The sequence below is a fragment of the Plectropomus leopardus genome, chromosome 15 (genome assembly GCF_008729295.1).
Source record: "Plectropomus leopardus isolate mb chromosome 15, YSFRI_Pleo_2.0, whole genome shotgun sequence".
In the NCBI taxonomy this organism is placed as follows: domain Eukaryota; kingdom Metazoa; phylum Chordata; class Actinopteri; order Perciformes; family Serranidae; genus Plectropomus; species Plectropomus leopardus.
Window position 1 is genome coordinate 2,661,892 of NC_056477.1, and position 14,562 is coordinate 2,676,453.

A 14,562-nucleotide genomic window follows, 5' to 3' on the forward strand; every position below is an offset into this window, starting at 1 on the left:
ATGAATCATTGAAATCATTGACTGAAAAATTAACAAATCGCCCACTGCTTCTGGTGAAGGACACCAATACTTGTAGCTCCATCTTGAAAACAGTATTAAAATGTGAACTCAGCGTGCTCCCGTTCCATTTCTTTTCAGACTGGCTTTATAAACGTGTGTGTGTGTGTGTGTTTGTGTGTGTAACTTGGATGACATTAACTTGAACTTGTTGTGGTTAAGAATCAGAAGGACAAAAATGAGTGTGAGTTAATATTTATCTTCTCAGAGACCATATTCAGTTGCTTCTATAAACATAAAGACACAGCACTTCTAAAAAAAAAATTAAAAACAGCAGCCTTTATTAATTTAAGCTTTTCTACATTCAATACAGGTACTGTAACAAACTTAAACGCATGTACAATTATTGGCAGCTGTAGTTTCCAGCATCCTACTGTTATTTTACAGTGTCAATATCATAAATGACTTATTATATCACTTAAATTACTCATTGTACTAAAGTTACACTTATTACACTATTCTGCAGTAGACATGGTTCTTAAAAGGATCATGATTTATTTGTTTTAATATGTTTAACCTTTATTTATACAGGTCTTCTCATTGAGACACGGGGTCTCTTTTTAAAGTGTGACCTGTTACATTCAGACAGATTTATCAATACAGTACATGCAATATAATAATTAGCTACAGAGACAGATATATCAACACAGCGCAGACAACTTTTAAGTGGAAGTGTCAAGTAGAAGCAGATTAAAAATACTAAAAACAAGAACAAGTTTCAAGGGATGCTTTTTCCAGTGCTCTTAAAATACGTTGAAATACAGATTCGCTGTGTTTTTTTTTATGTATTTAAAAAAAAAATGTGCATAATTATTAAAGTATTCCATATTTTTACAGCAGTAGTTTTTTCCCTAATAAAGTTTCTATATTACTGTATTTTGGGGAAAAACAAGTACATAACTGGTAGAATTTTTACATTAGTTGATTAGTCTATAAACTGGTGTTTATTTCTGCTGAATAATACATCTTCATTATTGAAAATATTTTTTTTACAGTGTCAATACATTAGATTACATCAACAGTATATTACCACTAAATTTATTACAGTATTCTACAATATAATGTGAAGTTAAAAGTAGTAATATTGGCTCCAAAAAGTAGAAAAATGTACAGTTTTTTACTGCGTTTTGACAAAACTGTACTTCACTGTTAGAATTTGGTTGTATTTTTACACCAGTTTGTTGCAGTGTGGTGCCATTAGCACAAATTCACAACGTTTAAACATTCGAAATTTGATCCAGTAGAAGTGCCCCCGCAGAGATGATCACAAATCAGACACTTACAGTCGACATATTACACCTCAGAGGATTAGCATCTATCACTGAGTTCATCACCCCCCTGCAGCTTTTAGCTTTGTATGAATCAGTGTGTCTCCGCGTCTCCACCTGGCCACTTGCATCAGGCTCACAGGTCTTTGAGTGAGCAATCGTTCAGTGGTTTGGGAGCTCGGCGCTGGCTAGCGATGTCATTCATCATCCTCTCAGCGCTCTTTGTCACCGCGTGTCTCCCAGATGTGCATTTCGGAGGAGTTGGCATGGAAAACATTACATTAATTTGAACGTCAGTCAAATCCACATCTTCCATCGCCTTGGGGGATTGTATGTATGCATTAGTGCACCACTGGGCATAAATTAGCTTTAACCGTTTTTACATGTTTATTATATAAGTTACCTACGTAATCTACACAGGTTTGACATGAAGCTTTATTGGATAAATTGTGTGTTTCCTCCAAGGGTGTAATTTAAATGTACAATGAAGCAAAGAAGGTGTACTGTGAACACCAGAGGCCCCCAATCCATCATAAACACATTAACATAGACAAGGTTGACAAATCACTGTGTGGGAGCAGCACAGAAATGAGTATCTTGTGTATGAGACCCAGTTTGCATGAAGTAGAGATAATTACAATTCACAAAGGCAGTGGATGATACAGCTGACAGTCAGTCCTTGGCCTGATATGCTGAATTGGGCTTCATGGGGCCCATCAGTGTGAGAGCTAAAACTAGACTGTCCTCTGAAGGAAAACATCCGCATTGGTAATTTGATAAAAAAAAAAAGCTTATAAGTTAATACTGAGGACGTTCGTAAAGCGTGGTAGAAAGTCAGAGGGAGAGCAAAGTGACACCAGGGACCACCGTTCGTTTTCTGTGTAATACCATCACATTCTCACTCCGAAGTCGTCACAAGCCGCCGCTCTGTCAGTGACCTTCTGCGTCTACCTGTGACATTTTAGGTATCCTTCCGCATTAGCTGTTTACGCTCCATGATGCCGTTACGGTGACGTCAACAAATGCACATAGTGGGATAAAGCACTGTAGTTACTATAGTTAGGATTAGGCAACAAATGATACAGTATAGAAAAAAAGTACAGTTGGGTAGTCAGGTAGGAAACTCCGGACTCCTGCACGTAAGTCAGTTGTTTGTGGGACCCATCCACCTCCCCACCCACCTGCCGTATAAACACACTCACACCCCTTTTTTTGCACGGTCACCAGCAGCATTATTACCTGACTTTGACCGGTTCCATCCAGCCACGTTCTCAAGTGACACCACCCATGCACTTTGCATGTGGACACTCCCGGTGCCATCCAGCTGTCCGCCAGCGTATGATAACAACCCCAGCCGTTCTGTCCAAGTCTAATCTGACGCCAGCACGTGGTCGTGGAAGTTGGCTTTTGGTGTCACGCTCGTACGTAGAAAGCATTGACAAAGCGGATCTATTTGACAAGTTCTGAGTGCTACTGACAACGCAACCCAATCACAGGAAGACGTGTTAGCGTATGTTACAGATACAGCAGATACTTTAACTATGTTTCAACTACACTATTTAGCACAAAGTCAGCGGGTTTTTCGTTAGATGTCTTAAATAAGGTGTGCGGATAACACAAGCTGAAAAGACCTTAAAGTTTTGTTCTGTGACATAAAACATTTCAGTTACCCCACTTGTGAAGTTTGAAGCTTTAACATGTCTTAAGGGCGGCTGCTGACAGATGAGTAAATGAGACTGAAGAATGTCGAACAGTTTTACAGCCTCGTTGTGGTGGCGATATTGAAAGTCATGCGACCGTGGTGCAGTTTGTTTATAGCCTTTTTTAGCTTTTTACTTCTGGCAATTCAAAAAACATAAAAATGGTGTTCATTTGTGAGGATTATTTTGCTGAATAAAACATGAAAGTATCATAAACTTTTTTTTGCAACAGAGTTTATTTTCCACAACTATACAAAATTTAATCATAAAAATCCTATTGGCTTTTTGTTGAGGGAAGCGGGTGATGTTGAAAAAAGTCATCCCTTCAGCACTCCCTGCAGCTATATTTAAGTGAAACACTGTGATGTTCCACTGTCATGGTCTATATCACTTTGTTTATTTTTTTTTTTTACTATTACTTTAAATCATGTGCTTTCACACAGAGTTAATATTTCAGGCTGGTCACCATAAAGTGCAGGCGATAAGGTAATAATATTTTGCCTAAATGTTTCAATGCCTCGCTTGAATCGACGGGTCAAAGAAGTAATGTTGTCTGAACGCAGCAGGACTGCACAGGCCCTGTCCACTTCAATCTTGAGTTTATAGACTCTAAAACATAAAGGCGTTTTCGCCCCAGGTTCCTGAGTTTCAGTTCACAAAGGGTTCAGATAAAATGTAGCTTGGAGACGGCGCTAACCGCAGTTTGAAAGTAATCTGTAAAATCTGGAGTTTGTGAAGACGGCATGTCAGGTGTGCCACCTCATATTACCCTCAAGCTGAGAGCTCAGCCAAGGACAAACAAACCGGCTTCCCGAGATCGAGATCAAGGGAATGGCAGCGATCCAACCTTCTACATGGATTTAGATCTTTTAATGTGCAACCATTAGAAGTAATGTTCATCATAAAACATTTCAATTTAAACCTAAATGTTACAGTAAATGAGAATAATACATCTTCTTTAACATGCACTTACAAACAGCAGACCAATAAAATAATGGCTATTTGTGCACACAAAGTACATGCAAATAGAGGGACGAATATTTATCAACCTGGAAACTGAAACATCAAAGGACAACAAATCAGTTATTGATAAGAAGGAGGCCCATTAACCCTCAGCCAATTGGCTTTTTTTTTAAACATGAGGAAGAGGCAGTGAGCCACTTAGGAACAAATGACCCAATAATTAGCTTGAAAAGGGAAAAAAAAGAAAAGAAAAGAAAAGAAAAGAAAAGAAAAGAAAAGAAAAGAAAAGAAAAGAAAAAAAAATACCAAAAAAAGTTCTGTAAAAATAACTTTAAATATATAATTATGCCAATTATAAACATAGTTTGGGGGACATTTTGCTCTATCTTTTTCATTATTTTCCAATTCTAGTAATTTCATGCAATTTGTAAGACAGTTCTTGCCAAGTTACTCATTTGCCACATTTTCCCATGTTTTCAGAAGAAAGTAACACATAAGTGATGTCAATCTGGGTTTCAAAGGGTTAACCAATTACACCAATGTTCTTCTTACTCATTATCATTTGACCTTAATTTGTTGTCACTTAATGATTACAAGTGCTGTTCTTATAAATATAAACATTCTAGTGTTTATCTCCTTCAGGACAATATTGCTGTTTTTTTTTCCATTTTCATATTGTTAGTATTTTTTAAATCTTTTTTTCTACTTTTCTTGTTACGGGTGTCGATAGGAGGAATGTTCAAACCGACTGCTCTTAAAACTTCTTCTTTCAGCTCGAAGCTCCATTCAGACTTCAAACGGGTCACTGCACTTCATCACTTCAGCTTTGTGATATCTTTTTTGCACTTTCGGAGAAATCGCACTGTGGCTTTCATGCTTCTTTTTGAGTTTTACAGACGTTATAGTTTGACAAGCCAGAGCGGGTTCAAGTTAAACATTCTGAAATATATATATCAACATGTTCATTCAGGCCTCCTTTTACTCAGAACATAAAATCTAAACCCGCGTACGTTGTCATGCTTTTTGATCCACGACCCTAAATTGATTAAAGTTCACTTTATGCCTTTACTGTATTTGTAACTCAAGGCCAAAATCTTCCTACACATCAGTGTTTTATTTATGTTTTGTTTTTTGCTTCAGTTCCCTTTATATAAACACACATATTATATTACATATTCAGCTAATCATGGATGTAAAATAGGTCATATTCTTTTGTTTTAATTATGATATGTGCAGCAAGTTTAAACATAGCTAAACTGCATCACCTACAGCATGTGTGTTTATTCACAGAGAATGTAGAGAAGACATGAAACTTGTGCAAAATGCATGAAAATGTTTTTTGCCTGAACCCAACCTTGACTGTTTTACTTAAAATTGACTTGAGCCAAAATCTTAATAAGCCTTGTTTTAAAATAAAGTTGCACAGCTCTGCCTGTGAATATGAGCTTTTCCAATAAACATAAGCATTTTAAGGGAAAAACAAGTAAAAAGGAAGAATAAATGGAGAGAAAGTTTCACTTTTGTTTGTGGTGTCACCTTGCTCTCCCTTCCACACTGATTATACAAGTGTCTGCAGCCTGTGCAGACCTACACAGGTGTAGGAGTTTGGCTGATTGGACTCATCTTAGGCTGTGTCTCATTCACCTGAGTGACACAGAGGCTCACTGCTGCCTCAGAACAAAAGGGCTCTGTTACACCACACACACTGATCTTTATCCAACTAAAACTGCACTAAATACAAAAACACCTTTTCATGTCTGTTTGCTAAGTCATTATTGGCCAAATAAACAGCTGAAAAAGAGGCGGACAATTCACTATCACCTCTTTCCTCATCTACATGTTGAGATTTGCATTAAACACTGCTTATGCGTAAAGCGATGTTCACCGCAAAAGCAGCTTTGTGATGTCGACACGACTGCAAGAGTGGTTCTTGAGCTAACTGGTTAGCAAAGTGCTAACACACTAGTCATTCAGGAGCATTCTTTGAAACAGGAAGATTTTGACTAAATAACACAATCATTTGCATTCACAGTCATGGTCAGCAAAAAAACAGACCAGGTAAATGAAACCAGTAAACACACTGAATAAAACAGTTCCAAATTACAAATCAGTGTTTTGTTGCTGACAGGCCACAAGCCGAGCACCTGTTAATGTTCACCCTTTTTTTTTCTCTGATAACTTTTAGGAGTTTTTAGCCAGAGCCATTTTATCCACAGGGGTCTCTTCCTCACCAAAACAGACAAACTCTGTGATTTAAATTGGTAAAAACACTGAATAAAGCAGTTTGACCTTAAAAGAATTAGTGTTTTTCCATCACTCTCAGCGATGTGGCTTTTGGTGAAAGTGTTAAAATACTGGCGACACTGTTTGATTTGTTTGTTTTAGACTATTGTAGAAGCATGGCAGATTTGTATTATATTGCATATGTATGATTATTTTCTTCTGCCCCAAATAGAAACACTGAAATATAATACAGTGCAATTATATACAACTGAATAAACAATGAAAAAAATCACATTATACCTAAACATAATAGAAGACTATTTAAATGTAATCCTTTGGCTCTTGTTGCACTAATTGCTCTATCATCAGTGGCTCATGAATTACGGATCATTGTTTACCGGCTCTACAGAATGTATTGTTGAGGAAAAACAAGGCTGATCTTTAGCGTATAAATGTTGCTTTTAAATCTTGTTTTATTTATTTAATTTCTCCCACAGCCTTTGGGGGAACTTACATGCAAATGAATTGCATTTGTTTATTTTATGCCTACGCATCCAGAGTCACATTGATTTCTGTCTGCAGGCAATCAATTACCCAAATTTCTGAAAACAGAGCAGCAAACTCGGGGTCAGTGGTGGTTTGTTTTGGGAGGCATGCACTCAGACAAGTGTGTCATACACAGCAGGCTGTCGCTGCATGACCATTCTCTTTCACTATTTGTCACATTTAATTTCATGTCTCCGCTATAATTAAATCCCAATTTAATGTTTTCATTCTAAGTTTAGGAGGGATTTGGGTTGCATTTGAGCACATGTACATCCCATATAATCGGGTAGGTCATGACAAAGGCAGCAGAACTATCCAGCAGTGGCCTGTTACAGAAAATGAGCTGGCCTGATTAGCACCGCAGGGCCCTTTGTTAGAAATATTTGATTAAGCAGTGAAGTGAAGAGCAGCTCCGAGTGAGCCGATCTTTCTCTGTCAATCTGGTTTTAACACCTTATCACGTATTCCACAGGTGTTTCGCCAAGTCCGTCTGTCATTGCCGCATAATTGAAACGGCTCTGTCTCCATCATGAACGAGACTATCCTGAGCTTTTCTGCTAAGCCGTGATCTGAGATCAGTGTGTGTTTCGCCCCGTGTGTGTGTGTGTGTGTGTGTGTGTGTGTGTGTTTATAATGCTATAAAGCTATTATTGATGGCAGCATCTTTGCACAAATCATAAAAATCATCTCCTGGCTCCCTCCGGATAGTCTGTCAGTGTTAAGAAAAACCTCAGTGCCAGAGGCATATGGTGCATGCTATCTCAGAGATTAAAACATCCATTATGGTACGTACACACATACATAAATGCGTATATCCTTTAATATACATCATTACATGCCCCCTTTGCACCACAACTGTCCAGACTCGGCATGAAGTCCCTGTCAAAGCAATGATTACTTTTGCCTGTTATATTTGCATGCATTTATGGAGCCAGAGAGCAGAGATCTTTGCCTGCAGCGATGCGAGAAAACATTACATTTATATTGATGACCTCTATAAACAGTCAGTATTGCTGCATGACACATCCACACAGTTCCCGCTCTTTTCCTTGAGCAGTCTTTCCGAAGCCTAGATCTATTTTTAAGCTGAAACAAAAGGAACCTGAACCACACAGTGTCAGATTTAATAGATTTGAGGCACTTTGAGCTGGAGCTGTGTATATATTCTACAACGAATAAATAAATTAAACACAAGACTTTTTTTTCCCTCCGTAACTGTAAAAGCAAAGCATTGTTAAGTCAGTGAACTTGGAGATTCCTTCAGTTGCGTCTCGCAGGGCTGATTATACTGCCATTCATTTCTACTTTAACATGAATAAATGATCAGCACATGCGAGCATTAACAGATCCGTCTCTGTTTGAATAATCATCACCCACTTTTTTGAGTTGCTAGCTTAATGACCCACTTAAAAACTCTGTATTTTCTGTTTAATCACAGGCTGAGAAATGAGTTACTGGTTGCTGGAAGCTTCTGTATCAGTTAGCAGCAGGATGTGCATGGTGTCGGACACCAGAGAGGGAGCACAGATGAGAGACAGTTTATTGACATAAAAAGGTGCAGCAGGGAGGTTTGATGGCTCAAATACTGTATATTTGAATTATTTTTTTAGCTTACAGTATAACCAATGCATTGATGACGGGGTGGTACAGCACTGTCAAAAAGGTTTTTTTTTGTTTTTTTGGAGGACATAAATCGGCATAAATCAGAATTTGTTTTACAAATGAAAAATGTGATTTGATATTTAATGGTAGAATACATTTTTTTTTCCGCATATATTGTTAAATACGTACATGCACAATATGACCCGGATGTGATTTGAAATGGTTAAGAAAAAAGAGGCATGTTTCATTTCATCTTATACAAAAAAAACACAAAGTTATACTATGAGCCAGTCAGAGCCTTTCCAGTATTGTTTTGGGAAATATGATTAGCACTGTCAGAAAAATTGTGTCACATGTTGAGACAGTCAAACAGTGCGGCACCTCTGTGAGGCAAACCAGAAACTGCCTTCAGCAACATTTTTGTCATTCCCCAAAGATGATTACAGTTCAGAATAACAACAACATTGTAATTCCCCCTGAAATATCAATAAAGCTGCAGTCTTTCAGAGTGAAATTCAAAGTTGGCTTTGCCAGCGCAGCGTGGACTGAATCTACCTCATGACAGGATGAACTCTGTTTGAACACGAGGCACTCTGCAGGTTCGTCTCCTGCGTCTGTCTGAGGAAAACCAGCGTCAGATTTGTGAGGGCAAAAGTATAACACAGTCACTCACACAGAGTTCCTAATGAACCCGCCTTGTAATCATCTCCATCTCTGCTTCAGCGGAGGTATTATGAGGTCTATATACAGTATACATTTAAGACGAGAAATAAAGTGTGTCATGGTTCTATAAGTTCAAATCAGCCTTCAAACGTCTGAGCGGTCACATCAGCAAAGCAGCATATGTGACGCTAATGAGGCTGGTGTCCTGCAGCGAGTCCTCAAAGGGACTGTGTCTGTGACAACCTTGTTAGTCAGACGGAAAACGCAGAACTTTGTCTAAAGACATAAAAAGTACTTTGTGCACAGAAATAGGTGTCTCTCTTACCTCGTGTTGCAAAAGTCGAGCGGTTACTGTCTAGACGACGGCGAGAAAATGCTGAGGAGAGAAAACTGTCACTGCTGGATAGATGCAAAGCACAGATAGGTTTGTGTAGTAGAAAGAAATCAAACTAGCACCACTCGCCTTACATCTTTAAGGTGTTTAAAGTTTAAAGCCTAAAACACTTTCTTGTGTTGCCCTACGTTCTTCTGAGTTCACAGCGGATCTTTGCCGCTGTGTAACCGAGTGAATCTGCCTTGCCAACTGTATTGTGAAGCGCAGAACAAAGTGTTTTGTTTCATGGCGTATTTGTCTCTCCAGAGATGGGGACAAACATGAAGAGAGTTAAAAAGGGAGGACCTGGGACTCGCAGTGTCACAGTAGTGCTCATTTAGACGAACTATCATGACGGAGAGAGGGGAGGAGAGAGGGACAAACGGAGGATCATTGTGGATGAGATTCAAAGAGGATGGAAGGCAATAAAGAGAACGATATACAGCAGTTTTAACAAAAAAGCTATTTTCTGACTAAATGCAGGATGTGATAAATCTGCTCAGAAATTACCAAAGTGACTTATAGACTTTTAATTCAAAATACAGAAGTTAGCAAAGTTACTTATTACAAGTCAAATGATGGTATGTATTGCAAGATTTAGACACTGATGTATAATCTAAAAAGGATGTCTTTCCTTATACATATATGCTGTTGTTATGATACTTAATTATCCATCTCTGTCTGGTTTTAAGATTTCCGTTTTATCTTTTTTCTGATATTCCACTGTACAAAGAAGCACTGAGAGCTTAATTGAATAGATTTCCTGATCAACTTTTGCACTGAGATGAATCCGTGCTTTGAAAGCTCTAATTAATGATTAATTTCATGGCATTTCTGCCCTATTTGATGATGAGACATGGGTTTGGTTGATATGCAAATGCTGAGCATGTATGTATGCATGTGTGTAGGCTGTTAACACAACGGCAATGTTCAATATGATGTTTTAATGATTTAAGGGTGTGAGATAAAGTCCTCAGTTCTTGGATAAAGTGTTTGCAGGATTTGAAGTTGTGTAACTATCATTGTTTTGCAATTGCAACAGTCTGGGAACTACTGTTTCTCTGTCTTGAGTGAAATTCAAACTTTTTGGCTTGTGCTTTCTTATAGCAATCCTTAAACACAGGTTTGCTGTAAGTCACTTCAGCCTAAGTGTTTTTTTTCTGCTCAAATTGTTGCTTTTGAATCATTTTAAGAAACCTGGAATGTAGAACAATCCACATTTTATAAAGTGATGAAATTTTTTAATCCGTTCTATTCCATGAAACATCTCACACCTTTTCGGTGGCTCACACCTCCAGGTTAGGAACCACTGGGGGCTACACTGTGAGTGACTAGCAGTCAACCTGCAACTTCCCATTAAAAACAGGTGCTTTGTTAAATTAAACGATAATTAAAAAGCTATTATTAATATATAAATATAAACTAATCACCAAAATTAATGTTGTCCTTTCCTGCAAACCACTAATAAGTCACATTGGTGCATTATTATGTCACGGATCTGATGAAACTTTACATCCAACAGTGCTGTGGTTAACATGTGGTTATGTTTGGGCACAAAAAAAATCACTTGGTTATGTTTGGGAAGAGATCATGTTTGTGCTTAAAATACCCATTTTTTGTTGGCACACAATCCCAGCTTGAATGCTGTGATTACTTGGTAAAAAAAACAATGTTTTTGTGGCTAAATTACTGCTGTAAACACACCAACAGATCCACGATAAACATCCACATTTGATAAAATGTAGAAAGCAGCTGGAAATGCAACAATGACTCACTAAAAAGCAGCTGCTTTTGTTGTTTGTTGGTCTTGAACAGTGGTCTGCTGCTTGGTAGGTGTAACACCATCTTATCATTCCCTTTATCTCATAAGCCAATCAGCTCAAACTGTGTCGCTTTAGAAACATGCTGTCTCTTTGTCAGTGATTTCTACGTAAGAAAACAACGCTGAAAGCTTTGGTGAAATCCAAGCGTTGGTTGCAGCATCCCGGAAAGTCAACAGCAGAAGCAGGAGGACACCTGGAGCGTACTATGTTGACACGGTACTCCACGTGAAAACTTGGGAGGAGAACATCTTGGATTTGTGCCAGAACTGAAGGCGTTGATACTTTTGATTTTATCAAACAATCATCCACTTCCCTCTCCTCTCCACACAGTACATTCACCTCAATCCCTGGGAAAAAACAGCAAGAATAATGTTGAGGAAAGGCAGAAATAGATGTAACGAGACTACATTTAGCCTCTGACATTCAGCTCCCAGAATCAAGGCGGCAGGCGCTCCCCTCCCCGAGGCTCTCAGTGTGTGAGAAAGAGCTGGAGGAGTTAATAGAAGAGATCTAAGAAATCTCAATATACTCGCTTAAGATGGAGAACTTTTTATACAGAGAGGGAACACTTTGAATCGTATGATGTAAAAATAAATGTCTCTAACATCATGGCAGTAATTTATCTGAAAGATTCCTCACAAGTTGTTAACTGCAACAAAACTTTCTTCTTGTACTTGTTTGTCTCTGCAGTACTGCAAACGCTCCTCCCAGCCTCGCCAGGGAAACGTCTGTGAGTCCAGCTTTGCACACTGCAACATCTCAACTACACCCTGCAGCAGCTCCAGAGGCACCGCCAAACATCACAGGTATGATGTTTAATTTCACACATAGGCCCAGAAAGATCCACAAAGATCCACAAAGAATGGATAGCACCAAGATTTGCACAGAAGTAGCTCCTGCGATCGCTCCTTTTTAAGAACCATATCCTCAAAAGAATTCGCCGGTGCTAACACGCCCACAAAGTTCATCAGCTGAGCGCAATTTTCCTTCTTTTGCATTTAATTGAGTAAGCGGATCTTTCAGTGTTTCAGGCTTTTCTCTATATTTCAGAACCCACTTTTCATTATATAAAGTGCAAAGAGCACAACATTTTGCAGAAAGCGTCAGTTTTGTTTGTTGCCCACAGTTGCCACTCAGCATCTCACAGCAGTTGACACAATATAATAATAATAATAATAATAATAATAATAATAATAATAATAATAATAATAATAATAATAATAATAAACTTTATTATTGTAGATTTTTAAAAAAGTTAAAATGAAAATTAAAAAAAGAATTACATGGAAAAATATCAAATCAATAATAATACAATAGATATTATTCATATATTCTATCTCTAAGGTAATTTTTAGATGTATAATAATGATAATTAAATCTATATATTTTTCTTGCCAAATTGCCGATTGCCTTTCCCACCATGTTTTTTTCAAAGAAATCAAACCAATTTGCTCTCATTTTGGAAGTTTAAATGCTTGTGAAAGGTGTCTGCAGCACAAGGAAATTGTTGTCAGTCCAGGTTTCAAAGGGTTAAATAGCACCACTGTAACTGCTTGTGGCAATTAGCGATGATCTTTATGAATTAGATGGTATTTGCAATGAGGCTTATTGCATAGGAATATTTTGAATAATCCCTCATTTACATACATCTATCTGCTTGGCAGTGCATTTTGCATGCAGTCTGCGTGCATTTCACCATTTGCGCATCTTTGTAGATTGCACGCTATCTTTTTCTCTCATTTACAAAGGTTTAGCAGCTGCAAAAGCAGCACAATCCTTTCCGATAGCACAGGTGTAATGTTTCACTGAAGATGCAGCTTCGCTCTCTGTTCACTGAAAAAATATAATGCTAATTGTACAAACAATAGGCAGCGTCAGTGTCCTTTCCTATAATCAGCCAGGACGCAGTGAGGAGAGAAATTGAATTACCCGAATTACAGTGCAGCCAAAGCTAATTGCTGATTTTCAGAAGAATGATAGTAATTATAATTAAAGCTATAAACATGTTAATAAGCATATCTATAACAGTCATGAACACAGAAGAGATGGGACAGAGATAAAATGGGAAACACATGTGCCAAGATTTATGAGCCAGTCAGACATGTAAATCCCAGTAAGCTTTCTTTCACACTGCTCAGTGGTGTGTTGGAGCGTTGGCATGTTCATCAGCAACACACACTTCTGACAGTTGGAATTCGCTTCTTTGCCAAGGTTAGATTTTCTGTTACACTACACACGAACACTCACAGAGCCGAGCCAAAGAGAAGGGAGCCCCTGCAGATTGGGTTTGTACGTCATTCTGTTTTTATAGTTTTAACCTAAAAAAACAAAAAGCATGATTTTGGATTCAACATGAAACTTTTGTTGACGCAGGGGGAAATGAGTAAAATGCACACCTACGTTTTTTTTGACATCACTCTCCTTTGTTGCTTGTTCACTCACAGACATTCACAGCCGAGAGCCTCTCAGCGCTCTCACTTTTCTACCTCTAACAGCTAAGTAACTCCACTGGAGCAGCGAGGGGTTAATCAGCTTTTTTCAAGGGGATCCAGGCCGTGTGGTTGAGAAGAGATTTTCCCAGACAAACTAGAAATACAATCAGACAGCCTTCAAACCACAAAGTCCACTTCTCTTAACCTTTTGGCACAACTGCTGCAAGACTTTTCTTTCTCCTTTTTTCTCGCTGAGTTGTTCACAAGATAACCCGGCTGGCAGTCTGTTCCTCGTACCACAAATGACATTCTTAGTGGGCAATCAGGGTTTATTTGTTTGCGTCGGCTTAGGCGGAGACTTGGACACTATTGTCAGGATAGCAGAGTGTGTTGGGATGCCACAGTCCAAAATAGCCAGAAAGAAACTGGCCAAAGCTAATTCAGTCTTTCGGAAATATCTCGTTTAAATGCCTTTATACAAAACTCTGCCAACACTATTAAGTGGCTGACTGTAAGCACGGCTTCCAGTTGTTATGGCTAAGAAGCCCATTTTTAGAGGCAAATCTCTCCTTCAAAGCAGCAGAGTTAAATATGAATGAGGGCCCGAAGAGGACATTTGCTACTTCAGTAAAGTAAGTCAAAATGCACTTACACATTTTCCGCCTCCAAAATCTCTTTGGAGAGATTGTATGTAAGCAAAGAGGAAAATGCACTTCACACCATGCTTTGAAATTACTGTTATAGAACTAATTCATCTTAAAGTCGAAAATCACCCTTTTATCTTAACTAACCAGAGGTCATATTAATGACTCTCTGAACCTATAACCCTTTCCATTAACCTTTTTGGGAACTCAAGTTTTGTCCACTTTTTATTTCCCTTCACTCATGAATGCTTCCTATCCAACAGTATCA

At 38.3% G+C, this 14,562-nt stretch overlaps 1 protein-coding gene across 1 annotated transcript in view; it reads left to right on the forward strand.

Annotated features, from left to right (window-relative positions):
• LOC121954762 (pro-neuregulin-3, membrane-bound isoform) overlaps positions 1–14,562 on the forward strand; it is a 429,094-nt gene that overhangs the window by 405,963 nt on the left and 8,569 nt on the right. Inside the window, exon 7 of the mRNA XM_042502457.1 lies at positions 11,909–12,024. Coding sequence (XP_042358391.1) covers positions 11,909–12,024 — 116 coding nt within the window. The remainder of the gene's footprint in view (positions 1–11,908; positions 12,025–14,562) is intronic.